This window comes from Cydia strobilella, chromosome Z (genome assembly GCF_947568885.1).
Source record: "Cydia strobilella chromosome Z, ilCydStro3.1, whole genome shotgun sequence".
In the NCBI taxonomy this organism is placed as follows: Eukaryota; Metazoa; Arthropoda; class Insecta; order Lepidoptera; family Tortricidae; genus Cydia; species Cydia strobilella.
The window spans coordinates 40,678,642-40,705,556 of NC_086068.1; the positions used below are offsets into that span (position 1 = coordinate 40,678,642).

At 36.4% G+C, this 26,915-nt stretch overlaps 2 protein-coding genes and 1 long non-coding RNA gene across 3 annotated transcripts in view; 1 reads left to right on the forward strand and 2 right to left on the reverse strand.

The window, feature by feature from the left end:
- Positions 1 to 7,737, forward strand: part of LOC134754880 (uncharacterized) — a 42,609-nt gene extending 34,872 nt beyond the window's left edge. Inside the window, exons 8-10 of the mRNA XM_063691339.1 lie at positions 1,600 to 1,671; positions 7,048 to 7,173; positions 7,511 to 7,737. Coding sequence (XP_063547409.1) covers positions 1,600 to 1,671; positions 7,048 to 7,173; positions 7,511 to 7,714 — 402 coding nt within the window. The 3' untranslated portion in view covers positions 7,715 to 7,737. The remainder of the gene's footprint in view (positions 1 to 1,599; positions 1,672 to 7,047; positions 7,174 to 7,510) is intronic.
- A 4,650-nt stretch (positions 7,738 to 12,387) lies between these two features.
- Positions 12,388 to 26,313, reverse strand: LOC134753766 (uncharacterized). Its single transcript, XM_063689704.1, has 3 exons — positions 25,511 to 26,313; positions 14,714 to 14,874; positions 12,388 to 12,464 (listed from the first exon to the last, which is right to left on the reverse strand). The coding sequence occupies exons 1-3, from the start codon at positions 26,311 to 26,313 to the stop codon at positions 12,388 to 12,390; spliced, it is 1,041 nt and encodes a 346-aa protein (XP_063545774.1).
- Positions 26,314 to 26,452: 139 nt separating this feature from the next.
- On the reverse strand, positions 26,453 to 26,915 carry LOC134754085 (uncharacterized). The gene is made up of 3 exons (XR_010128872.1): positions 26,858 to 26,915; positions 26,699 to 26,784; positions 26,453 to 26,589 (listed from the first exon to the last, which is right to left on the reverse strand). It is a non-coding gene; the product is annotated as an uncharacterized LOC134754085 (long non-coding RNA).

Consider the following 26,915-nt stretch of genomic DNA (forward strand, 5'->3'; position numbering starts at 1 on the left):
TAAATTTTGTTTTGCAATAATCAATCAAGGCTTATAATGCATTGGTATGAGATTTTTTTCGATTTGCAAGAATGATTCAAGTCTAACTAGTTATTTAAAATCATTATAATTACAAAAATAACATTATTTTACGAATGTACATACATTCAAATTGTTGAACTTGGCATTTAAAATGAATTGCTAAGAAAAACTACAGCAATTTGCGGTTTTGTTTAATTTCTTTTCTGCAAACGTAAAAACTAGTGTGATTACGCTTGACTAGTGTGATTACGCTTGATAAATACTTTATTTCGATTAGCATTAGTACTTACTACTTGAAGACTGCAACAATTTACAGATTTGTGCACAAAATTCGTAAAATTACATATATTATAAATACAGTTTTTAGCAACACTTACCTTCAAAGCGCTTCTGGTAAAACAGAACTAATGGAATGTGATTTCCGCAATAATGAGTTAACCTCTCTTAAGACATTATTGAAATTTTACTACGCGTTCTCCCCATTACTGTAATAAGTTAACTTAATGCAAAACAGACAACACGTGTTAACGGATTTGTGTTAACCTTTTTTCCTTCTTTTGGTATATTCATAAATTTCAAATCACTAAGGTCATTTTTGCAAAATGAAGTCTTGTAACTTGTGTTTGTTAAGGGGCCCACTGATTACCAGTCCGCCCGAAGATATCGGCCTGTCAGTTAGAATAAAAATTTGTCAGTTGCGAACAACTGACAGGCCGATGTCGTCAGTGGGCCCCATAACTCGTTTTCTCGCATTAACTATGTATTTGAGTTCAACATTTTAAAGTAGTGTTAAACAGGTATTTTATAATTAAATAAGTACTGACAACTTTCATCAAAATTATATAAAGTATATTAGGTAAGTAAACGCAATAAGAAGATTTTTATAAATAGTTAATTAGCGATGCATGCATATTATTGGAAATAGGTCTTTCGTATTAAATATTTTTTTTATAATATAATGTATTCTACTTTTATTGTTTTTTTGTTACTTTTTGTTTAGACATTTTAGTAGAAACTGCTGGCTACCTAAATACAGCAGTCAAATCTTACAAAAAAAAAACTAAAATACAATAGTGTTGCGTTTTTAGTAATGTTGTTTGGAGTCCTCGGAGGAATTATATTATGAAACTATGTCTTGCAAGCAAAAAAAGTTGTGCTCCCTGCCTAACTTGCGCAAACTGCAAAAATTTCGAACTTTTTTCAGTGTTTCCTGTTTTTGACAAAAGTTGCTTAGTATTGTTAAAGTAGGTACATGAAAGTCATGAAATTCGCAACAACTTAAAACGATAATACCATAAAAAATAATATCCCAAAAATACAGCTAAAAATAAGGCATGTCAATTTGACCGCTGTTAGCGCCACTTACACCATTCCACTAACCCGGGGTTAACCGGTAAAACCTGGAGTTAACATTGGTTACCAGTACAAGTTGACACTGGTTAACGGTTTAACCGCTTAACCCCGGGTTAGTGGGATGGTGCAAGCGGCCCTTTAATGTATTTTACTTTATGTATGACGTTGCTGTTAATGCGTCACTTATGCTGTGTGTAACACACTAACTGGATCTACCGATTTAAGGTGTTTTATCACATACGAGCTTGTGACCCCCTCCAGAAGCGATTCTACTTGAACATGATGACCAGAACTCAGGTAATAAGTTTATTACATGTAATTAAGTCTACCTTTACAGATATATTATCACCACACCAGCTTGCCTTGAAACCCTCGCAACGCTTAAGATTCAACTTTTCGAACCACCCGCTACGCTTTTAATTTCAGAATCTTTCGCTTGCTCGGGTATCAATATTATCACAAGCGGTTAAACAACAACTTTGCCCCCTTGTAAAACCAACAACTACTAAGTATTTATAAAGATAGTGTTCCAACGGACACAGTAAAACGAAAAAAAAAGAGTTTATTTTTACCACAATAGTAAGTAGTTCGGATATTTTACATTACGTTTTACACAAGATACGATATGGAAAATATATATATAATTAAACAACTCATCAAGTTAAAAAGTATGTCGGGGTCCTTCCACAAGAGTGACGCGTGTCGCTGGTTCATTGCTTGTTCTTTTACTTCCTTTCTTTGCGTTAATCTCTAGTTACCTAAGTTTACGTTTGATCCCTAAATATAAACTGAAATAGATGTCAAATATTAAAGAAAAAATCAGCCCTTCGGCACTGGGAGGGCTTCGTCAATTTATCTTTAATTATATCACATCTATTTCAGTTCATAATTATTGCTACATATAATAGTACAATCGGATTAGGTCTAACCTCGAAATCCTTCCAAAGTTATGAAATTTGGTATGTATGTTAATTAAAGGTCCCTTTTGTTTCGCCATACACAGTATTCACATTAAACCCAGATATTCCGAGAAAAAAAGAAAAACCAAAAAAAACTTATACTTTTCAAGATGGCGTTTGATCCCCGTGGTCCCCGAAGCTCCAATTTTATGACACGCAAACAGGGATCCCTGAAATTGTAGGTGTCAAATTTCATTACTGTCACTATTGTTTAAACCACATTTAAAACCTACAATCTGTTTTTGCAGTCTCATTTTTAAGTCCTAAATATTTTTCCTTCATTTATTTTAGTAAACTTGTAGGGTAAAGGCACCAGTGCTCCGCCATGCACTAGTGGTCAGCCTTTCTTGCTTATTTTTGGCTGTAATTATCAAACCTTTTCTACTTTTCATGTCAAAAGTAGGTGATATTATAGATTGATAAACTATTAATTGAAAAATAGTTTAATTTAAAAAAAAATATGTCTAGCATGAACCACAATACTACTTCAAAGAAGTGCTGTCTTCTGACATGAAGGATCATATGAAATGCGCCATTTTTTTTGGAGTGTCACATGGTATTTTGATAAGTCGTTAACAGCCGAATCACACGATTAATACTTATTCTACCTGAAAAAAGTAAAAAATGAATATAAATCCATATAAAAGTAACATTTTTAAGCCGGCTGACTATTGGGAACTACTTTTTTGTACGAAATTCAATAGTCAGCCTCCCTTGGCTGACTACTGAGTTTATGGCAGCAATTTTGAAAAGTTCGTAAACCCAGAAGTCAGCCGGGGGAGGCTGACCATAGGAATCACAACTTTTTTTTTTTCAAATGAAATCTAAGTCGTTTAGCCAAGCACCTTCAAATATTTACATTATTATGATTTTATTTGATTGAAATAAGTAACTACCCAGTAGTCAGCCTGTGGCTGACCAGTGGACATTGACATCGCGGAACTCAGAACCCACTAATCAGCCGTTAAAATGGGATGGCTGGGCACTGCGTACTTAAAGGCTGTCTATTTGTACACAGGGGGCTGATTACTGGCAAAAACGCACTTTCATTATATTTAATGAAATATTTCCAAAAGCAACGTTTAAAATTGTTTTATTCCTAACAAAACTTAAACTATATGAAATTCTTGAACAGTAAAAACTTTAAGAGGCCGTAGTCGATTTTGGAGCAAAAATGTAAAATTTATAGATTTAGTCGTTGAACTTATACACGTTTTGTTACGTAATATCTAAATAACAAGTATTGATTTCTATTAGCACGTCTTCTCATCTTGCCTTTTAGTAATGAGGTCGCGAGCGTGCGTCACCGGTAATGCATGAAGAGAAGGGGCAGTTTTTAAAAATTCATCAAAAAATCATGGTGGTAAATAATACAAATTTATGTATAAGAGGAGTTTCAACAAATGTTGTAGATTGTTTAAGTATCAAAATTACGTTGAAATTAAGTATATTTTCAGAGAAATTGTCACTTGTTTTGAAGTAATTTCTGGAGAAAATTGATTTCGTCTAACTTTCATTTACACTACTTTAAAGTGATAATAATAAAAATGTAGTCTGATAAACGTCAAGTATAGGATACGTGTAATACAAAATTACTATGTTTAGCAGTCCAAACTTTACGAAATTTACAAATAAGAGCGACAAAATCGGTGCTTTATGCGCGTTTACCTAAACGTCCATCAGAAAAGCAAACATTACTAATTTAGTGAGTCTGTTTTCAAAAAATTGATCTGATAAAAGGTAAGATAAGAAGACGTGCTAATAGAAACCAGTACTTGTCATTTCAATTAGGTAACAAAAGGTGTAAAATTTCACGGACTAAATCTATCAATTTTACATTTTTGCGACTAAAATCGACACCGGCCTCTAATTCTTATAGGTCAATTAGTAAGCAAACCAAATTATGGATCTAGAAGTAAAAATATGATTTAATATTCGGCATCGTCTTGAGGCGGCTGTATTGATTTTTCGTTAATAAAACAAGTGTAAACAGGTTGCGAAGGGCAAGAGGAATCTATCATTTTAAAAAATCCGTCCAGTATCTTGAGCTACAGGGTGTACTGATTATCAGTATTTAAACCCATAACCCTACTTTCTGTTTAAGTCGCAGTCGAGTAAAATGTTGATATTGGGGTATAACGTGTACAAATGTATAGACAAAAGTGGAATTCATATTCCTACAAGTTTCCTATTAAGAGAATATCCCCTGAAAGGGTATAAGCGCAAAATCTGGATTCAGCTATTATTTTCTGTAACAAGATGTACTTTTTCCGCAAAGATATCTGGGACTTTTTTGTGTAGAATTTTAAAAGCTTTGTTGCCTTACACCATATTTTCACAGAGAACGTATATTTAGAGTAAAACGCAAATTCCTCCGGATGGTACACATTTTCCAAGATGGCTATGATTCCTCAAGGTCCCCAAATGTCAAATAGTGTGGACATGAAAAAGAGACCTTTAATCAACATACATACCAAATTTCATAACTTTGGAAGGATTTCGAGGTTAGACCTAATACGATTGTACTATAAGTATAGTAGTGTGACTACATTAAGGTGGTTGTCTAGGGAGGGGATGCCGATTATCGGCCAAAAGATGGCGTGAGTGTGCACAAATTGTTAATTTTTACCGTTTCTCCCAAAATACAAACAGAGTCATTATTGGCGCAAACAATAAAAAATATTAAGTACGTCCAAATCGAAACAGGCTTACACTCAACAGTCGGCGCGATCTGGGAAATGAATTAGAGAATCACTAGATATGAAATTGTCAAGATATGTGACGTCCCACGGGTAAAGGTACCTTATGGCGGTTGGCGCTTACGCTATTATTAACGCTCCAATTAATATTGGATTGGCGCTTACGGCTATAAGGTACCTTTTGCCGTGGAACGTCACATATCTTTACTATTTGATATCTAGTGAATCTAATTCATTTCCCGAATCGCGCCGAGAGTGTCTCATTTCATTATTATGTGTCACGTTTTCAACCAAAAGGTTGATTTCAAATTGTAGCTATATGGAAATAGCGTCTTATTGACAACCGACAATAAGTACCCTTTTGGTTGAGAATGGCACATGTCTTCAGAACTGCATAATATTGCAATTTCTTGCATTCACGCACACTTACATACCTAAAGTCAGTGTCAAATGTCAGTAGATTTGGAAAATATTGTTACTTGTTAGAATAAATATAAACTTTTCAGAGAACATTTATATTTCTGCCGAGACGAAAGTAGAACATAATACTTTTCGGTGGACGGCCATTATGCGAATGATTGTTTGAACTGACGTTTCTATTAAATAACATATGTACAGTTTATAAATATTTTGTATGATATATTGCAACTTATGTTAACAATCTGGGAATCTATAAATGAGTATAACATGATTAGTGCAAAGAAAGGCTTCACACGCGAAGATAAAATATATCCTCTCTATTGAGTCAAGATAAAACAAAATACACAGGTAACCTCTGTTCCGGTTTTATAGTGCCATCTTTTTACACATTTGATAAACTAAAAATCAGTCTTGTCAAATGAAGTCGCCATGTTACAATTACACCTATACTATAAGCATCACTCACCCAAACAAACAATGGGGCGAAATTTTACCAATTTTGAAAGGGCTTTTTTTCTTAATAATAATCAATTTCTAGTATTTTTAGGGTTCCGTTCCTCAAAAGGAAAAAACGGAACCCTTATAGGATCACTCGTGCGTCTGTCTGTCTGTCTGTCTGTCTGTCCGTCCGTCCGTCCGTCTGTCTGTCTGTCTGTCTGTCTGTCCGTCCGTCTGTCACAGCCTATTTTCTCCGAAACTACTGGACCAATTAAGGTGAAATTTGGTACACATATGTAAGTTTGTGACCCAAAGATGGACATATAACGTAAACAAATTAATTTTTAACAGGGGGCCACTTTTGGGGGGTAAATGAGAAAATTAAAAAATAAAGTTTGTCAAACTATATCAAATGAAATAACTCATTGTGAGAAACACAAATATATTTTTTTATAATGTTAAGATAAACAGTTTAAAAGTTATTCAAGAAAATAGGCAAAAAATGACCACCCCCCCCCTTTATCTCCGAAACTACTGGGTCAAAATTTTGAAAAACTACACAAAATAGATCTTTACCTATAGATCACCGGAAAACCTATTAGAAATGTGCAGTCAAGCGTGAGTCGGACTTAATTACTTAATTTTTGATCCTACTCCTACGGGTTTTTTAAAGACATTCACATAAAAAATACATTGTTTAAATTGTGTAATGTGTGGAACCCTTGGAACGCGAGTCCGACTCGCACTTGGCCGGCTTTTTTTGTGGTTGGGGTCAGAAATATATACAAAGATAGTTTGTAATAGGGGTCAAGCTAAATAAAAGTGTTTCAAAATAATTTGATTTGTGCCCTAGATATATTTACTTAATTTGCATTAATAGTTTTAAAAAAAACACGCAAGAAAATTGTAGTAGTACAAGTAGAAATTCCTGCTAAATTCAGCAAAGTAAAATATTATTTTAACCCTTAAATGCATGATTTTTTGTATAACTTTTTAATAAATTGAAATAGATGTGTCATGCTGTATAAAAGTAATAAATGTGATTTTGGATAGCTGCATATTGAGCCACGGACCATCAAATATACGATGCATATATACATCATTATGCATTTAAGGGTTAAACACTTTCTCACTGATTGCTGCTTACATTTTGATAGGCGCTGGGGAAATCGTATAGCTGGAGCGCCAGAGACGTGTCGCGCTTGGGACTGTTGCTGGCCGAGGTGGAAGGCTCCGCCCTAGCGAACATCGATCCTGAGGCGATGGCCGGGGTCTCTGCTCACGTGAGTAAATACTGATTAAGAAGGACTGGGGCCCGTTTCTCAAAAGCTTGTAGCTTGTAATAGGTACAAGTGGAAGTCCCTTTCTAACAAAAGCTGTCAAAAAGCGACATCCGCTTGTATTACAAGTTACAAGCTTTTGAGAAACGGGTACGGTCTTATCTTATCTAATAGATAAGATAAGATAGATTTAGTTAATGGTGTAATCGAGCTGGTGGTGCCTGTTTTAAAACAACGTGGGCTACAAACTAGAACTCCATCGAATTGTTTTGATGTACAATCAGCGATAAATAACGCCTACCAAATACCATTTTATTTATAAAACGTATTACTTTTAAAGGTAATGGCAGAGATGAGGCCGGAAAATATAAAACACCTGAGAGATTTGCAGATCAAGTATTTGAAACGGAAGGTAAGGAACATTATGTCTCGAAAACTTAAGGAGTACGACGCTCTGGTGGCAGATACGGCTTGTAGAGTGAAGACAAATATATTTCTTACATTATTATTTGTTTTGTACAGTAAAGTTGTGCTAATAAATTAATAATATAAATTTATCACAGCGGTTTGAAGTCCTCTTTAATATAAAGAGTCAGCCATTTTGAGAACTTTTAACGATGGTATGTGGAATTCGTAGCTGCCGTTTTCCCGAGGTCGGACTTCAAGCTGCAACAAAGCGGTGGTAAATGGTAAAACAAAAGACAACAAGGCACAACATAGAGACAATATAAATTCTTATGCAAAAACTGTCCATACTACATGTCAGCTGTCACTTTGAGATAACTCATTTGTTCACGTATGACCACCATGATCCACCCGCATCAACTACAAGACATCCTCAAAAAGGTAAATTAAATCAACCACAAAATGTTTTTGTATTCTTCGGGGCGTACTGTACAGGAATATAACTAAGTCAGTAATTAGCAGATAAAAAATACCGATGGCTCCTATAGACATTATAGGTTTTTATAAACACAGTTCAAATTTAAATTATGTTAAGGACTAAGGATGTTTCAGTACAGCAGTGTCAAAAAATAAAATAGGTACCTAATCGAATACTTCTACTAAAGTGTAATAAAGCGATAAAATGTCTTACCACTATACCACTCCAGTCAGTTTGTGTGAAGGCTTCTTTAAGCTTTGTGTGATTCTTATTGACGAGTGCGTGTTTTTTGGTAACACAGTCACGACAGGTGGCTTGTTCTTTGTCACAGACAGTTAACTCGAGAAAAGTTTGCTCACAGTAACAGCAATCACATTGATTTATATCTTCACCTACAATGATTTTCAGCCTACACATGACCATGACTATTTTGGGTACATACAAATAATATATAAAATCAAAGTTCATACGTTTGGAATGTATCAATTCAGAATAGGTACATAACGGTTGTAAGGTATAGGAGTATAACATTCAGAATTAATTACCACCTACCAGCTACGTTTCCAATATTCTCTGAAATACTTAGAATTGAATAAGCTCATAATGTATAACTTCAGAAAGCATACAGGGTGGATTTTCTTATTGGGTCAGTGAGGGTAGTTACCAGACCCCGTGCTGCTACGCGAAAATGGTCTTAGAAGACCTTCCCTCATTTTCAAATAAATGAAGATTGGCGTTTACAGATATTGTAAAAACATACATGGTGCGAGAAAAAGGTCATTTACGACAAACTTTTTTTTGATGCCAATCGATTCCTTTCCTATTGGCACCGTGCGAAGTACATGGTGGGGGTAAATAAACCGATCGCAGCGCATAAGGTGGTAAAAATTGGCGCTAACGGGAATTCGCGTCTTTAACATTTCATACAAGTTATATATATGGCTCGAAATGGAACGTTAATTTACGATTACTACTGATATACTAATTTAAATTGCATGGAGTAAGGTACCATTGTAATCTGTATGAAATGATTAATATAACTAAAGTATTTAATTTGACAATACCAAGTCTATCGCCTAAACATAGGTAGATATATTATATAGACCAGTTTTTTTTTTTTTTTTTTTTTTTTTCAATTTGACAATTATTAATACTGTATCCGTGTAAATAGCTTTGCAAATACCACATACTATGAAATATTTTTGTAGAAGATAAGAATGGGTATAGAAAGTTATCCTTGAGATCTTTCCACCATACATTCTGTTGTTATATCTTAAACGGATTGACCAGCATTTTCGATTAAAGCTCTTAGCCAGCGTGATTTTTTTCTGACTTCATTAGCAAATATCGTCATATTTCAACCAATTTACACAAAACCTTAACAAATTATCCGCCTTAACCTTCCTCAAGAATCACTCTATTCATAGGTGAAAGCCGCATAAAAATCCGTTCAGTAGTTTACATTGAAATTATTACGATTTACTTACTTCTCGCTTAATAGTTTCGACAAAATACGAGCCTATAGTTGCAACCGCTGTGTGGCGCTGTCGTCGTGCACGGTCCCAATACAGCATCAAAAGCTTGTATAGGACCAAAACAAATTTTTCGGCTAGAAAAGCCACAAATCGTGGAAAGCTTTTCCCATACAATTTGTATGAAAATGAAAACTTTTATTTTTCACATGCTATTTTGGTATGCTAGATTCTAAAGTATAAGAGCTATGCAATTGAAATTTTTTATGCTTAATAAGTTTACTATTGAAATCATATCCCGAGAATTGGGTTTATCTAGTGTAATCCAAACCCAAGTTATGAGGGTTCAAAAACACGACGAAGCGCTTCGAGAAAAGGTAGGTAGTGCCCATGCGCTTCGCTTTGCTCGTTTTGGCGGGGGCACTACCGTGCCTCCAGACATTTTATTCACATTTTTCTATCTCGCCCATTAGTCTCACAGTAATGTCTTCATACAGTATTATGGTCCGTAAACGTAACAGGACTGATTGGCGAGATAGAAAAATTTTAATAAAATTTTACAGTTTCTCCATAGTAAATGTATGGAAAAAGTTTTCTTTAATTTGTGGCTGTTTAGTATATTACCATAAGTTGACCCCTAGAACACGATTGATACAAATTGCATGGGAAGTTTTCCTCAATTAAGCCACAAATCGAACTAGCCTAATTTTTTTTTGCTCTCATACAAGCTTTTGATCCTGGATAGGAATGGGATTGAATGGCATCAAAAAAAAGTTTGTTAAAAATGACCTTTTTCTCGCACCCTGTGTTTTTTCCAAAACCTGTAAACGCCAATCTTCATTCATTTGAAATCGAGGGAAGGTCTTCTAAGACCGTTTTCGCGTAGCAGCATGGGATCTGGTATCTGCCCTCACTGACCCAATAAGAAAATCCAACCTGTATACTAGAGAACAGTAATATTGATAGTGAATAACAATTATAATCCATACGTTTGTTTTACATATACTACTAACTACTAAGTAAGTATTATCTTCGTAGAAACTTAACTTCTTAAAATACACTCATTTGATGAATATTTTAAATAACAAGTTTTGTCTTTTGTTCCTGGTCACACTTGAATCTAACACGCTCATTGGCGTCGCACGTCGCACCTAACTTTGTACATCGGTGAAATCTTACCTACAATAAAAAAACAATGCGTGATGTAGTTCTGTATTTTTTAATATGATGTTTGGAGACCTTGGAGGAATGTGAGGCTATATTTTGCAAGCAAAAGAAAGTTGTGCTCTCTGCGTAATTTACAAAAAACCGCAAAAATTTCGGACTTTTTTTAGTTTTTGCAGTTTTATTATAAAACTATGGGTTTTTGTTCAAAACTTGCTTCGTAATGTTGAAAGTACATTAAATTTTGAACAGTTTAAGCCCATTTACAGCGCCGTATGTCTAATAGTTCTTGAAATAACAGGCTTTAAAAAAAGGGTATTTTTTTCTTTTTAGTGAAATTTTTCGTTTTGCCTATATATTAAGACAAATAAGGGCACAACCGCTAATGCTATGGATATATTTCCACGAATAAAGTTGTAGCAAATTTAATAACCTTTAATTTAAGTGCCAGAAAGGGTCAGTATGTCCTACGGTTCTCTTGTTATCGTAAAAAAATGAAATTGCTATAATGGGGAAGGCAACTAATGTATTGTTTAAGCAAAAGCAGTACGCAGTCGTCGAGAGCGCTACGATTAGATTTTACTGGCCGAATGCCTGGTACATGCATTCGTATTGAAAGGGTGCAATTAGTTACCGGACCGGTCAGTTGCTGCTTATCACTCGAACGGTCAAGATCTTGATCTTATAAGTATTGTTGATAATCAGTTTGATAAACAAGTGCCACGGTGTGTGATTTCTGCTTCGACCCTTGCTTTGCTTTTATTTATTATTTTATTTCCAAATATGCAAGTTTACAGTTCTAAACCAAAGCACTTACATACTACAATAAATCATATTATTAAATTACATTACATTATATTAATTTACATGTCAAACTATAATTTAAATCATTTCTTAAACTACCAATTGTACTCAGTCATATTATTAAATTACATTATAAATAATTCAAATTGCACATTAAACCTTATTCCTAAAATTATCAAGTTTATATAAATCAATCATATTAAAATTACACATGTATAAATCAAATCAAATTAAAATTAATTGCCCACCTATATTGCGTTACAATTGCCAAGACACAGCACAACACGTCTCACGAAAACACCCATACTATCGTGGAATATATCTGTATCAGCAACCTGCGCGTACAAATTGTTCAGCAGCAAAAGTGCTTTCCGCGGGAAGCATTACCACCCCGTCCAGTGCGCGCAACGCTCCTCGCGAACGGCTGCGGGCGTCGCCGCGGTTCCACTGCTGCGCCACCTCCGCGCCTCAGAACGGGGACGTGCAATCCTATCTGCCCTAGCACACTCGGATTGTCAACTCTATTATTTAGAAGCTGATAGTAGTGCACTATGAGCAACAACTTCCTTCTCAATTCCAGAGTGTCCAATCCGACCATAGCCGTAACAAATAGTGACGGATACATATAGGGGTAGTACCCATATTTACGTCTGTATATAAACCTAGCAAATTTGCGCTGTATTTTCTCTATACTTAGGATATATTTTGCTTCGTGGGGATCCCAAACTATAGCGCCAAATTCCAGTCTGCTGCGAACGTATGCATTGTAAAGCCTTATGGCAACATTAGGATTAGGAAACTGGTATGCCATCCTCATGATAAATCCGAGTGTTTTGCTCGACTTCAAACATGTGGTAGTGATATGTTGCCGGAAGTTAAGTTCCCTATCAAGCGTTAGTCCAAGGTCACGAATTTCTGTGACGCGCTCCAACTGCTTTGCTTTGATTGAATTTGGACTTTGATGATGCATTCTGATGATGCATAGATACGGGTAAATATAGGGTAGATAGGGTAGTTTCGAATATTTTCCTGGTATTTACCCGCCACGCGTGGGTAAAGGGGCTGATTCTGATTTACCAATTAGTTATGGTTTGGATCTTGTATTGACATGACTCACAGCTCATCTAAAGGGCACCAATAAGCGCGAGCGAGATGGCTAATGAGACAACTTTCAGTGAGTTTCGTTCGCACCGCACCAATCAGCGTGAGCTATCGGCAAAGTTGTACCAAAACAAAGTCAAAATCGTAACGAATTGTTAAATCAGAACTATCACGGTCTCATGGACTATGACTACTACCTTGCGACTAAAGAGTGAGCCCGGAAGACAAGCTTACCTACATATTGCATCTCGATTTCATTACAAACAGGCCTAATGACGTGCTAAGAGGGGAGTGCATTTTAAAAATGGTTGATCTCTAACATTACTTTGCTGCTCAGGAAGGCCAGTAAAAGCTAATCGTAGCGCTCTCGACGATAGTACTGTTTTTGTAGGGATTTTGACAATGCCTTAAACAATACATTAGTTGCCTTCCCCATTATTTCAATTTCATTTTTTTTACGATAACAAGAGAACCGTAGGACATACTGACCCTTTCTTGCACTTAAATGAAAGGTAATTAAATTTGCTACAACTTTATTTATTGCAATATATCTCATAGCATGAGAGGTTGCGCCGATGTTCGTCTTAAAATATATGCAAAACAAAAAATTTCGTTAAAAAGAAAAAACACCCTTTTTTAAAGCCTCATATCTCAAGAACTATTTGATATACGGCGTTATAAATGGGCTTAAATTGTTCAAAATTTGATGTACTTTCAACATTACATAGACAGTTTTGACAAAAACCCACAGTTTTATAATAAAACTGCAAAAACTGAAAAAAGTCCGAAATTTTTGCAATTACGCAGGGAGCACAACTTTTTTTGCTTGCAAAATATAGTCTCAGATTCCTCCAAGGACTCCAAACAACATGCAAGAAATACAGAACTACATCACGCATTGTTTTTTTAGCAGTATTTTTTGTAAGATTTCATTGGTATATTGGGTCATGATCTTAAATGAAGGTACAGTTTAAAAGGACCCCACAGCAAACATATGTGTAAAGTGGTTTCAGTCAAATCTCATGAAATTTTAGTATGATGTACTCGTAGATTCAAGTCTCCTGATTCTTTTTTTGAAATGGTACAACTGTCTCAGAGGTAGGTATACTTTCGGAAATAATCAATTTAGTTGTTTCATACAAAATATTATAAGTTAGGTATGTAACATGATGACAATATTTTTATTCCGCCTTCAACACGATTTTGTTTGACACATTTGACTACTAAAATTAGGTTACTTATACCACAACAATTGGCGAGATTACATTTAATTGAAATTCAAGGAGGATAAGATGAAAAGTTAAAGTAGCCCGAGTTTTAACTATAACGCCAGTGTGTGTCATTTCTATGTATCGTCTATATGAAACACGTCACGTGTCACGTCACACAAATTGAAAAACATAAACCTGATTATTTCTGAAGGAAAGGAATACTTCAAAGAGAGTTGTGCTCCTATAAAAACCGGCCAAGTGCGAGTCGGACTCGCCTACCGAGGGTTCCGTACTTTTTAGTATTTGTTGTCATAGCGGAAACAGAAATACATCACTAGTGAAAATTTCAACTGTCTAGCTATCAGCTATCACGGTTGATGAGATACAGCCCGGTGACAGATAGACGGACAGACGGACAGAGGAGTCTTAGTAATAGGGTCCCGTTTTTACCCTTTGGAACGGAACCCTTTGGAGCAAGTGACTCAGTGAGTGTTGTGTGCGATCCGACATTTGACAAACGAAATACGGAGGGTAGAGCCATCCTCGCAACGTTGACGTCGCCAGCACCGCCGACGCCGTCTATCGTGAGCGGCCGGGCGAGTCGAGCTTTGGCCCGCAGTACACGCCGCGCCCTCGACCAGTGAAGACGTGTCGTTGCTCCCTGAAGACGGTCCTCGTAAATTGGACCGAAACATGTCGAGCTATTCGACTTAATAATACGTGAGTGATCCGGTTTAAAATATTCTAATATGTTTGAGTCTCACGGGAGTTTTATAGTTAAAACTTTATATATTTTGATACAGTATGTATTTTGAATTTAAGCATTATAACTGCATAAATTTTAAACGTATGTGTTTTGTCTTAATATAATATAACATATACAGGGTACATTGTACCCATTATTTTACCTTTACTTCTTTCCAAATTTTCATTTAAGTCGCTTGTGTCTGTTGGTGAACTCGTATTGCCGTCTAGTTTACCAATAATATGGTTTTTAACATTCGGTAACTCGTCGTAAGCGGGCATCTCACGATTGGTTTCTTGGGTAGTTTCCATATTGCAAGCGCAGCTGCAAGTGAAGTATGTAGGTATATAGTAGGTATATAAGTTAATTATACCGGGTGGGCCCTGTAACACGAGCAAATCCGAGCAATTATTAGGGTTGGCACAACTTGACGTCCCTTTGCGTACAGCTGTGCACGACCACAGACAAGACATTGACCTAAATTTTGACAACCCTAAATAGCCGAAAGGGATAGTGCCATATATTAGAAAGGGACATCGATCGACTATCGATCTTTAATCAATTCTGTTAATTTAGATGATCTATCTGAGTCAGAGGAGTGTTAAATTTTAGAGTTGTTGTGTGAAAAAATTGATAAGGCTTATAGTAAAATCTTAACATACAAAGTATCCGAGCGTGTAACCGAAAAACCAATTAAAATGGAGAAAAAATTCGAAATAAAAAAAAGCGAACAGCTTAATATCTATTTTGGACGGCAAGGAGGAGACCGTGGAAAGAATGATCTCCGATATCGAAATGTTAGACAGTATATTGAACGAAAGTAGCGAGAAAAAATTTGTAATTTCATTTGTCCTTAAAACACGAATTAATAAGATTACTCAACTAAAACTTAAATCGATTTATGAAACAGTTATCGAATTAGTGTCTGATCTACAAAAATATTTGCTGCCGAAGAAATCCGCAATCTCATTACTTGAACAATTAAATACCATAACACAGCGCGATATGTCTATTACTCAATATGGCGATAAAATAGAGGAGTTGTTCATTGGCCACCACGCTACCCCACTAATAGAGGTACTGTACCTAGCAATAATTTTCACAGGGGCCGTGGGCAACGTACGAATTTTAGCGGACATCCCAGTACTCGCAGGAGTCGTGGACGCCGCGGAAACATATATACCTATACTCACGAGCCGCAGACTCCCCACAGTTCGTCAAGTGACGGGAAAGACCGACTTCAGTTTTTTCGAGCATAAGGTTTTAACTATATGCGACGGTTTAGATTATGTAAATTTTACTGTAGGTGGAAAAAATCTTATTCTTATGATAGACAATGGGGCGATAAAATAGAGGAGTTGTTCATTAAATATAGTATATCAATTTTGCAACAAAGTAACGTTCCCACAGAATCGCAGATATTATTACTAGTAAACAAGTGGCGGACGTAACTTTGCATAACGGAAATACGATACAACTCAGGCATAGGTTTCACGTTTTGCAAGATCAAGATATGCCGTGTCATGCGGACGGGGTTCTTGGTTTAGATTTCATGCGAACTTATGGTGCGATTGTAGACTACAACACAGTAACTGCGCATTGTCAATTTTTTCCTGGCCGGGTTTTAGTTGCCTTCTAGCCTCGCCTAATTTCCGTAGATATACGCGTATATTTTCTAACTTATTTTATATAGTCTGTAATTCTAAATCCATACCCTTAACATCTCCGACGCTTTCCACTTCCAACACTTTTCACTTCACACACATACTATATGTAAAACGTCGCGCTTTTCATCCTCCGCTTATGCGCCTTCCTCCTCGTCCTTAGCCGGAACTGCCTTCCTCGTGGACAGCCTTGCTTGCACTCGTGCCCAAACTTCTCTTCTGACTTCTTTGTGTATGTATTTTTGCTGTGCCTTCTTGAAGAACTTGTACAGGACGCAGCAACCGATGCAAGCGAGTACGACGAGAAGAACGCTTACAAGGATGTTATTGACTATTGTGTGATGCTCGCTCCTGTCCTGTCTGTCGCATCATTCGATCCAACCGCATTCTAGGTGATCACAACTTCCTTCTCCTCCTGTTTGCTGTATCCTTGTCCCATCACTCCTGAGTTACTGTATTTCTTCTACACGAAAATTGCCCGTAACTGTATTAATCGTCTGTAGTACTGTCGCTTACGCAGTCCATATCATAATAAACACGCTCACACGGCGAAAACGCTGACACTAACATCATGCGGCCCGGCGGAGCCCGCGCTCGAGGTCACGGTCGCCATGTGGTAAGTATGGGACTGAGGAGAATAGAAACACACGTGTTTGCTCGTGAGCGTCTATAATGTAACTAACCCAACGTACATCGACAACTTCTATCTATATCTTATATTACTACGCACACCTCAATGGTTCGACACTGAACCGCTGTCAAACTTCGCTTCGGTTTTGTAGGAAGTTTCCTTTGTGTACGGTAGTACTATTACTTATTCTGTGACATAACAAAATTCGTAAAAAAACAAGTTATTTTTTAAAAGTCGCTAAACAAATTGTGTCCATGTGAGGGGTACACTGAGTACAGCCTACAGTGTAATTTATTTTTCATCACACTTGCTCGAAAAAAATCTTATTTCATGCAGGTGTACTGAAGGACAAAGGCCTATATTGTTCCCGCGTGAGTTATGGATTGTAAAAAAAATATATAATAAGCTTTAACGCTTTAGCTTTAGCGTTATAATAGCTTACGCTCTCCGAGTTCAGTATAATAATGCTTTCAGAATGCTGATGGGGCTGTCAAGGTTCTGCAGCGCCTCGACGTTGTTTGCAGAGGCGCGCACAGACGGATTCCATGCTATCTTGCGTAAGCGCTTAGCCTCCTTAATGCAACGAGCAAGAAGCAGTCCCAACAGCTTTCTGAAAGTATTATCCGATAGATACGACTGTAGAATACGGAGGCACCTGGTGGTTTTAACTGGGCGACCTGTATGTTGACCTGTATGGTGTTAAGTTCTTTTTAGGGTTCCGTACCTCAAAAGGAAATAACGGAACCCTTATAGGATCACTCGTGCGTCTGTCTGTCTGTCCGTCTGTCACAGCCTATTTGCTCCGAAACTACTGGACCAATTAAGTTGAAATTTAGTACACATATGTAAGTTTGTGACCCAAAGATGAACATGTAACGTAAACAAATGAATATTAAACATGGGGGCCACTTTTGGAGGGGTAAACGTGAAAATTAAAAAATAAACTTTTTCAAACTATATCGCGTTACATATCAAACGAAAAAGCTCATTGTGAGAATCTCAAATATGTTTTTTATAATTTTAGGATAAACAATTTAGAGGTTATAAAAGAAAATAGGCAAAAAATGACCATTCCCCCTTTATCATCGAAACTACTGGGTCAAAATTTTGAAAAAAATACACAAAATAGATCTTTACCTATAAATTACAGGAAAACCTATTAGAAATGTGCAGTCAAGCGTGAGTCGGGCTTAATTACTTAGTTTTTGATCCGACCCCTACGGATTTTTAAAAAGACATTTCACTCAAGTTTTACATAAAAAATACATTGTTTAAATTGTGTAATGTACGGAACCCTTGGAACGCGAGTCCGACTCGCACTTGCCCGGTTTTTTAGTTGTAGGTTAACTTAGTAAATACTAACACTAGTTATTAGGTACTTAGCTTAAGACAAACTAACTAAATCTATGGATTGTTATGATCTGCAATAAATGATTATTTAATTTAATTTAATTTTAATTTTAAGGTAAAAATACAATTCCTGTAAAAAAATACTATAAAATAGTATGGTTTTATCCGACTGCATCAGAAGGAGGGTAATGACTAATGTATTTCGAGCGTGGGTATGTATATATTTGGCACGCCCTACAGCCCAAACGGCTGGACGGTTTTTAGGGTTCTGTACCCAAAGGGTAAAAACGGGACCCTATTCCTAAGACTCCGCTGTCCGTCTGTCCGTGTGTCTGTCTATCACCAGGCTGTATCTCATGAACCTTGATAGCTAGACAGTTGAAATTTTAACAGATGATGTATTTCTGTTGCCACGCAAGAAGCGCTGGTGGCCTAGCGGTAAGAGCGTGCGACTTTCAATCCGGAGGTCGCGGGTTCAAACCCCGGCTTGTACCAATGAGTTTTTCGGAACTTATGTACGAAATATCATTTGATATTTACCAGTCGCTTTTCGGTGAAGGAAAACATCGTGAGGAAACCGGACTGATCCTAACAAGGCCTAGTTAGTTCCCCCTCTGGGTTGAAAGGTCAGATGGCAGTCGCTTTCGTAAAAACTATAGTGCCTACGTCGATTCTTAGGATTAGTTGTCAAGCGGACCCCAGGCTCCCAGGAGCCGTGGTAAAATGCCGGGATAACGCGAGGAAGAAGGATGTATTTCTGTTGCCGCTATAACAACAAATACTAAAAATTACGCAACCCTCGGTGCGCGAGTCCAACTCGCACTTGGCCGGTTTTTATTGACATATGAGATGTGGTTGAATTCGTCAGAATTATGGTAGTGACAAAGGCTATATACTTACATTTTGAAATTGGCTCCCGCTAACGAAATAATTTGGCCAAGCCCGCAGTCGCAACTGCGGCAGCAAAGTGTTCCGTGAGTCTATCTACTATCGTACAGTCATCTACAATAATATGTTACTCTTCGAAGGCCGCAAAAATATCTGACATGGTCTTATTTGTAGAGCCTGAGCGTGTCTCATATATTTGCGGCATTTGAAGAGGTGTGAGGTAACGTATTATTGCAGGTGACTGTACGCATCGTTATGACGCATTAAAGTTTAGGCATGTCTCAAACACTATGAAATGATAACGCTTATTAGATAAAGCTTTTATCATTGCTTAAGGTATTTTGAACAGGTTTAATTTATGACCCATTTGGTACCTTGTCATAGGGGACTATCGATTCTCCGTACAAACTTAGTCCTCACTTTCCTCCCTAGATATTGACATAATGTAAAATATTTTTACACAATATATTTTAATCATAGCTATGCTCGACATATAGTTTTTTAAAAATTGTATGAAACCTGGTTTTCGCCCCTAACTCTTATAATAAGTAATATAAAATAATCTGGGGGAACGTGGTCAAAGAACCCATCATCACCGAAGGCGACGGTGGACTTCGCGGCGATCTCTGCTGCCGCGGATGGATGATTTGATATCCGTGTCGTAGACACCGACTGTCCCTCTTTATATCTCACGTCCAGTAGCATAAAATCTCTCTTTAATATCTTCATTTACCAAACACCAAAATAAACACAATATACGTCAAAATTGACAATAAAAATCACAACTTCGTATGTCAAAACTAAATACGTCAAAAACAGTAAGTAGGTATAAAACCTCATGTTATTAACCTATGATTGTTGTAGTTATGTGAAACTTATAGACTGGACACGACTCAAGATGAAAAGTCAGTTTTTGTCTCTTAAGTTCGTTTATTACAAATACCCCTTTACCGAAATTTTTAATAACAGGTATAAGAAAGTAACAAAAACAAAAAATACATTTTATCTATATTGATTTGAGTTTGCCTGTAGCCGCGGACGTAATGTGACGTTCAAAACGTCAGGCCAAAATGATAAAAGTAAGTGCATTCTATTAAATCCCCTTTCAGTATTAAATTATGTGACGTTTAATTTATCGTCATTCTCTCGAATTCGCGTTGTTTAGTCACGGTTAGCCTAACATACTCCTTCTCGCTTTGCTCATCGTCGCACCTATCCTTTAACTCTGGCAGAATACCCACAGTGAAAACTAGTTTCACCTAGTGAAAATGCGTTTTCCCGAAAAGTCAAAACTAGTTTTAACTGCAATCAATTTGAAATAATTATTTATTTATTTACATACATTATTGCCATGAACCTGTGTTGTACCATATTGTACCTATATAAATGACCATTAATTTGTATATGTATTAGGTTCCTAAATCATATCTCTCCATCACACAACCCTTATCCAGGTTTACTTAACTCGACAGTATAATTTGACTAATCAGATACTGAACTGTCAGTCATAGTCAACATTTGAAATCATCAACACTATTAAATAAATATTAAATTAATTTATCTAGCTATCTACGATTTAGTAACTCTATGCACATATAAATTCCACAAACAAATTTACTAAATGACTTAAATATGTGAAAAATCCCGTTCCAAATTTAAACTTATTTCTATTCGAATAAGGTTGTTTTTTTAAGGTTATAGGTCAACCATTGTAAAGTACAGAATTACCAAGTACTGATTCCCTAAGTAACCCAAGATCAGGCTGCAGTCAAAAAACTAGTAAAGGTTACGTTATCCTGATAATTTTCCCGCCGTCTTCATGCTCGTTTTAGTTGGTTATTGTCTGGTTAGCTGCCTGTTAGCTATAGTTTTTGCGAAAATCCCCAGGACAGAGGCGAATATTTTTGTATGAAAACTTGCAACTTTAAATGCATTTTTTATCGAAACTACTGCAGTCTAAAATGAAGTCAAAATCAGTCCATCGACTCAATTTTTTGCAAGCTTTCTAATGGTACCCCACACGATTCTTACAAATGAAATAAAAAATCTGATTAACCCTCTCAACCCCCTAAACTTCCCCCTAAAATAAGAAATAAGCGGTTTTGACTTATTTACAATATTAGTGGTGGTAATTGCTATAACTATTTCAAATTTTAGGTATCTACGTCAAACCGCCTCTGAGAAAAACAAATTTAACTGATTTGCAAGACAGAAGTGATCCCATAAGTGTTCCGTTTGTCAAAACAAAGTTTTGCACGGAACACTAAAAAGGGAGGGGGAGGGTTTTTTTCTTACTATACCAAATGAAAACTACTCCTACAAACTTTAAATTTTCGCATGTAACTATAAACACAGAAATAGACTTTTGACCAGAATCATAAGTAATAAGCGTAATTGTGTAAAGCTCCATCTATCGGCAAATTGGCTTACTAATTTGCGCGACCTGTATACTGTATCAAAAAGGATATAATAAGATAGAGCGGTACTGTCGTAGTAAATTTTGTAACCCCAGTAAATTCACTGCCAGCTATCGACACACCTTAAAACTAAAAATGAAGAGTTATCAAAATACGATAAAATGTATTTAAATATGGATACATGATTTTTTTTATTTGCATTAATTATTTTTATGATTTTGACATGGGTCAGAACATGGGTTCTTTCACTGATATGCGTTAAAATTGTTAAATAACAAACGAAACCGTCAACGCCATCTATACGACAGTAGGCCAAAGCTAGTAGCGCCCTCTGATCGAGAATCAAATTTTCTTGATTTTCAAGGCACATTTTTCCTTAGACTGTATCCATCTATTACAGTTATATCTATCTTTGACTGTATGTTGATTTTTCTGAGATAATTCTGTATCATGTGAAACGATTTCAACAATTTTTATTTTATTTTAAAGAAGGTGGTTTTAGTTTAATCTCATAGATATTTCAAGTATAATAAAAAGTCCCAAATGGGCTTATATTGCAAATTAAATTACAAAATGTTTTTTGATAATAAAAAAAAGTATTCAAGATAGAGGTGTAATTATATTTTTCCTGTAATATTTATGATAATGTTATTATTGTGTAAAAATTTCATAATTTTTTGTTGGTAAACTTTGGAGATAAGGGGGGGGGGGATGGTTTTGTTTGCGATGTTCCTTAATAAGTAAATTTTTTTCTATGAAAAGAAAAATAAAAAATATTTTGTAAAATTCAGTTCGAGCTCTTTCAAATGATATCCCACTCGACCTAGCAACTAGACTTTGAAATTTTGCCCCCTCTTTATATTGGACATTTTCCATAATTAATAAAAAAATATTAAAAATTATACTTTCTATGTGTTTGGGTTAGCGTTATTCATGACTGTTCCAAATTTCAAATCGATAGCTTAAGTAGTTCTCGAGATATATAGCAATGTGACAGACAGACAGACGGACAGAGTCGCACCATAAGTCTAGCCCGTTCGTATAAAAATACCGCAAATCTATGTACAGGTTAGCCGTTTGGCACACACATATTAGAGGCCAAAACAAAATTTTTGACCCGCAGTTCCTAAAAAAATTTCGTGGTAAAACATTATTTTTTTTGTATGGAAAGAAAAAATTTTTTTTCCGAAACCTATGGTATATGGTATCATACGAAAGGGCTTTTTGAGGCGATTCTAAAAATATATCACAATATTACATTTCGGGCATTTCTTTTTAAATTAAAACAAAAAGAATTTTCGAAACATACCAAGTTTGGGCTCCTCCAGACACGATATGGCTGATTTTTTTTATACAATATACCACAAATGATACGTGATATCCTCATGTCTAACTCCAAGAAAGCAATTTTGAAAATAATATCATTAACAATTTTTTTTTAATTTTTCAATTTTACAAAGTGACACAGTTCTACTTCAATACCTATTTCACGAGACTTATGGAACTATACTGCAGATACGGTACATATTAATCATAAAATGATACGTAATATCCATATATCGAATGGGAAATACCTCTTTAACCCTTTAACTGCGCCTTTCATCAGTTGGTATAGTTTGTTTAGTTTTTGACACAAAATATCGAGATTGTATCCTTCAGATACGATATACCCTATCGATTTTTCTTTGTACAATATACCACAAATGATACGTAATATCTTATTATCTAACCCCAAGAAAGCAATTTTGAAAATAATTTCATTTAGATTTTTTTTTAAATTTCGCAATATTGAAAATTTATACACATGAAGAATATTTCAAAAAAAAATCTTAAAGATATTATTTTCAAAATTGCTGTCTTGGGGTTAGATATCAAGATATTACGTATTATTGTACGTGAAGGACTCTCGCCATTTTATTGAGATCGTACAGGACGTTAGGATTGAACCTGATAAGTGATGGTCAGTTTTGACGTAGACTCATTGTTCACTAACGTACCTGTAATTGATAGCATTGAGGTAGTAAGAAACAAGATCCAGGAGAACGGCATGCCAATAGAATACGTAAGGCTCCTTGAACACTGCCTCACTACAAATTATTTTCTGTTTCGCGGGCAATATTATATACAGGCAGAGGGAGTAGCGATGGGCAGTCCGGTGGCTCCAGTGGTGGCTAACATTTGGATGGAACACTTTGAGCACCTAGCCCTTTCTGCGCCCCCAGTTCCCGTTAAAATTTGGAAGAGTTACGTGGATGATGTGTTCTGCATAATTAAGGGTGGTAAACAGGAAGCTGAACTGATGCTAGGACACCTTAATAGCATGCACCGATCCATGTCGTTTACATTGGAAATGGAACAAGAAAGGAGTATTGCGTTTCTGGATGTGAGACTGAATGTGACAGGTTGTGGCATGCTGGGACACTCAGTCTATAGGAAACCGACTCACACGGACCGCTATTTATACGCGAGCTCCTACCATCATCCCAGACAGTTAAACTCGGTTGTGGCATCACTGACTAATCGAGCACACGCTCTGTGTGACTCGCTACATCTAAACCAGGAGCTGAACCATGTTCCGAGTGTCCTGAGGATGAATGGCTACAGAGTTAACATTGACAAGCGGGACACAAAAACCAAGCGCCTCACTCATCGCGTTGAGAGACAGCCAGCGTTTATGCCGTACGTCAAGGGTGTGACAGACAAGATATCAAAAAAACTATCTTCACCCCGCACAGGAAAATTGCACAGTTTCTGCGGTCGCCTAAAGACAATTTTCCCCTGGAAAAACCTGGTGTATACAAAGTTGAGTGCAGCTGTGGTAGTTCGTACATTGGGCAGACCAAACGCACTATTGCCTGCAGAATTAAAGAACACATTGCTGCGGTCAAGAACAATGACGTTCGCTAGTCAGCTATTGCTCAGCATCTCCTTGAGTCGGGTACAAATCACTGGATCGAGTTGCATAGTCCCAAGGTCATTTCGACAGAACGCCACTATATGCCAAGATTGGTAAGAGAAGCCGTTGAAATTCACAAATACAAAAATTTCAATCGTGAAGATGGGTTTAAATTGTCAAATGTGTGGAATCCTGTGATTTGTTTGTGTAAAAAACCAGTGATATCCGAATCAAACACGCGTAGTGACACCGTGAGTGTAGTGTGTTTGGACAGACCAACGAGTGTGAACGCGACCGGACCAACAAGTGTGAATGCGACCGTTGGTAACGTTGAAAGTGAACGCAGCCGACGCGCAAGAATGAGGGTAGACAGAGCGCTGTCTACACAACTTTGACACCCACCCGCTATCTTCAGTCACCCGTGAACATGATGCATGTAACTGCATCGAAATATCGGGAGCTCACAAATAATACAAAATTAAATAATAATAATAATAATCACGGTCTATATCCCGGTCAATATAAATCTAATGTATTTTTTATGTGAAACGTGAGTGAATGGCAAATTGCGGTTTAAGATTTATGACGTATTAAAAGAAAACTACTTACCAGATCTCGTTCAAACCAATTTTCGGTGGAAGTTGGCATAGTAATGTACATCATATATTTTCTTCAGTTTTATCATTCTCTTATGTTAAAGTTACATGGGGGGGGGGGGGGGGGGGGGGGGGACACACACACATTTTACCACTTTGGAAGTGTCTCTCGCGCAAACTATTCAGTTTAGATTTTTTTTTTATTAGAAACCTCATTATCATTTTTGAAGACCTATCCATAGATACCCCACACGTGTGGGTTTGATGAAAATTTTTTTTTTAAGTTTCAGTTCCAAGTATGGGGAGCCCCCAAAATGTATTGTTTTTTCTTTTCTATTTTTGTGTGAAAATCTTAATGCGGTTCACAAAATACATCTACTTACAAAGTTTCAACAGTATAGTTCTTATAGTTTCGGATAAAAGTGGCTGTGACATACATACGGACGGACAGACAGACAGACAGACATGACATTTTTTGCCATTTGGCTACGGAACCCTAATAATAGATGTAAATATACTGGTACCTTAATAATTGCTTGTTCATATCTTCTGGGGGCACCAATATAAAGTAGTTATTATTGTCAACATAAATGGGTGCTGCACCTTCTGTTTTGGAACACGGGCAGCAATTACTTCGACAAACTCCTACTTGGCCGTTGGCTTTTGGTTGTAATTGCTCATAGGAGATTTGTGGACGCCATGGCTCGGTGAGAGTTAGTACTTCGTGATAGTTTTTGGTTTCAGCTCGGTTCTTAGAGGAGTCCTGGAAGTCGTACTCGGGAGTATTTACGACCGATGTCGTTGATTTTACATAATGATTATGATTTGCTTCAATCATAGAGCCATATACATTTTTGACTTCTATGTTAAGCTTTAAATTTCTCACATCGCTCTGTTTTACGTATATTGTGAAGTTATGGTCGCCGGTTTGACTACCGAAAATTATAGTATTTTTTTGAGAGCCATTCGACACTTCAGTTAGTTCAGTCGTTTTGATCTGAGTTCTATCGGTTTCTGCAGAATAATCAGTCAACGGACTCTCGCGCAAGGGTGGACTGGTAAGCAATTCGGGGACAAGTTTTACATCTTGATCAGGTACACTGTTTGATAACAAATTTATTTTAGAATGAATCTTAACTGGCATTGTATACTCGGGTGTAGGCAGGTTTTTTTCCTGAGAAATGGGAAGTAGTATATTTCTCTGTACAATCATAGAATCAATGGCTAATAATTGTTTTGTTGATCTGTTATAAGGCCCACCAGCTCTATCAATATTTTTCAATAAATCATATGCTTCAGCAGAATCAGGCTTACTTTCCATTATTTTTGTAATTGGGTTAGTTTTTGTACTTGGCAAGGAAGACGGTTCCACTTTTTTGTTTATTGCGTCTATTTTGGTATTAATTTTTCTTTTAACGGGAGGTGTAACATTATTTGTGTTCTTTCTAAAAATATTCGGGTTCGGCTGACGAAGTGAACTATTTTTTTTCTGAGCTTGCTTATTATGTATTCGTCCTATTGGTTTAGCTGTTTTCGCAGTCTCTGATTTGTTTTTTTCTGTAGGGGCGTCTTCTTCTTTAACAGCTGTCTTGCTGGTCTATAAACATAATGTGATTGAACAATGTATAGTTACTACACTAATCACTTTATGATGACTGTCACTTTAGCATGTAGGTACTTTTTAAAATCAATAGGTTGATACTTACGGGCCGTATTATTATATCTTGAATTATCTTTATAATTGTGCCATCTTTCATTTGTTCTTCCTTTTCATGTTTAGAATTCGTTTTATCTAGAAATAAGATAGGTTTAGGTGAAGTATAATATTAAATAGTCACCTATCTGTCCCTAGTTTTACAAATCACCTGGCTTTATTGAGTCTTTCTCAGGTAATTTCTCCTGACGTTTTTCTCTTGATCTAGA

Excerpts from the sequence above, each read along its gene's own strand:
- LOC134753766 (XM_063689704.1), bottom strand. The coding sequence starts at position 26,313 with ATGGAAAGTAAGCCTGATTCTGCTGAAGCATATGATTTATTGAAAAAT. Across the intron at positions 14,875-25,510 it reads AAGCAATTATTAAGGTACCA|CTGCGCTTGCAATATGGAAA; the intron begins GTATATTTACAT and ends CTTCACTTGCAG. Across the intron at positions 12,465-14,713 it reads AAATTTGGAAAGAAGTAAAG|AATGCATCATCAAAGTCCAA; the intron begins GTAAAATAATGG and ends ATGCATCATCAG.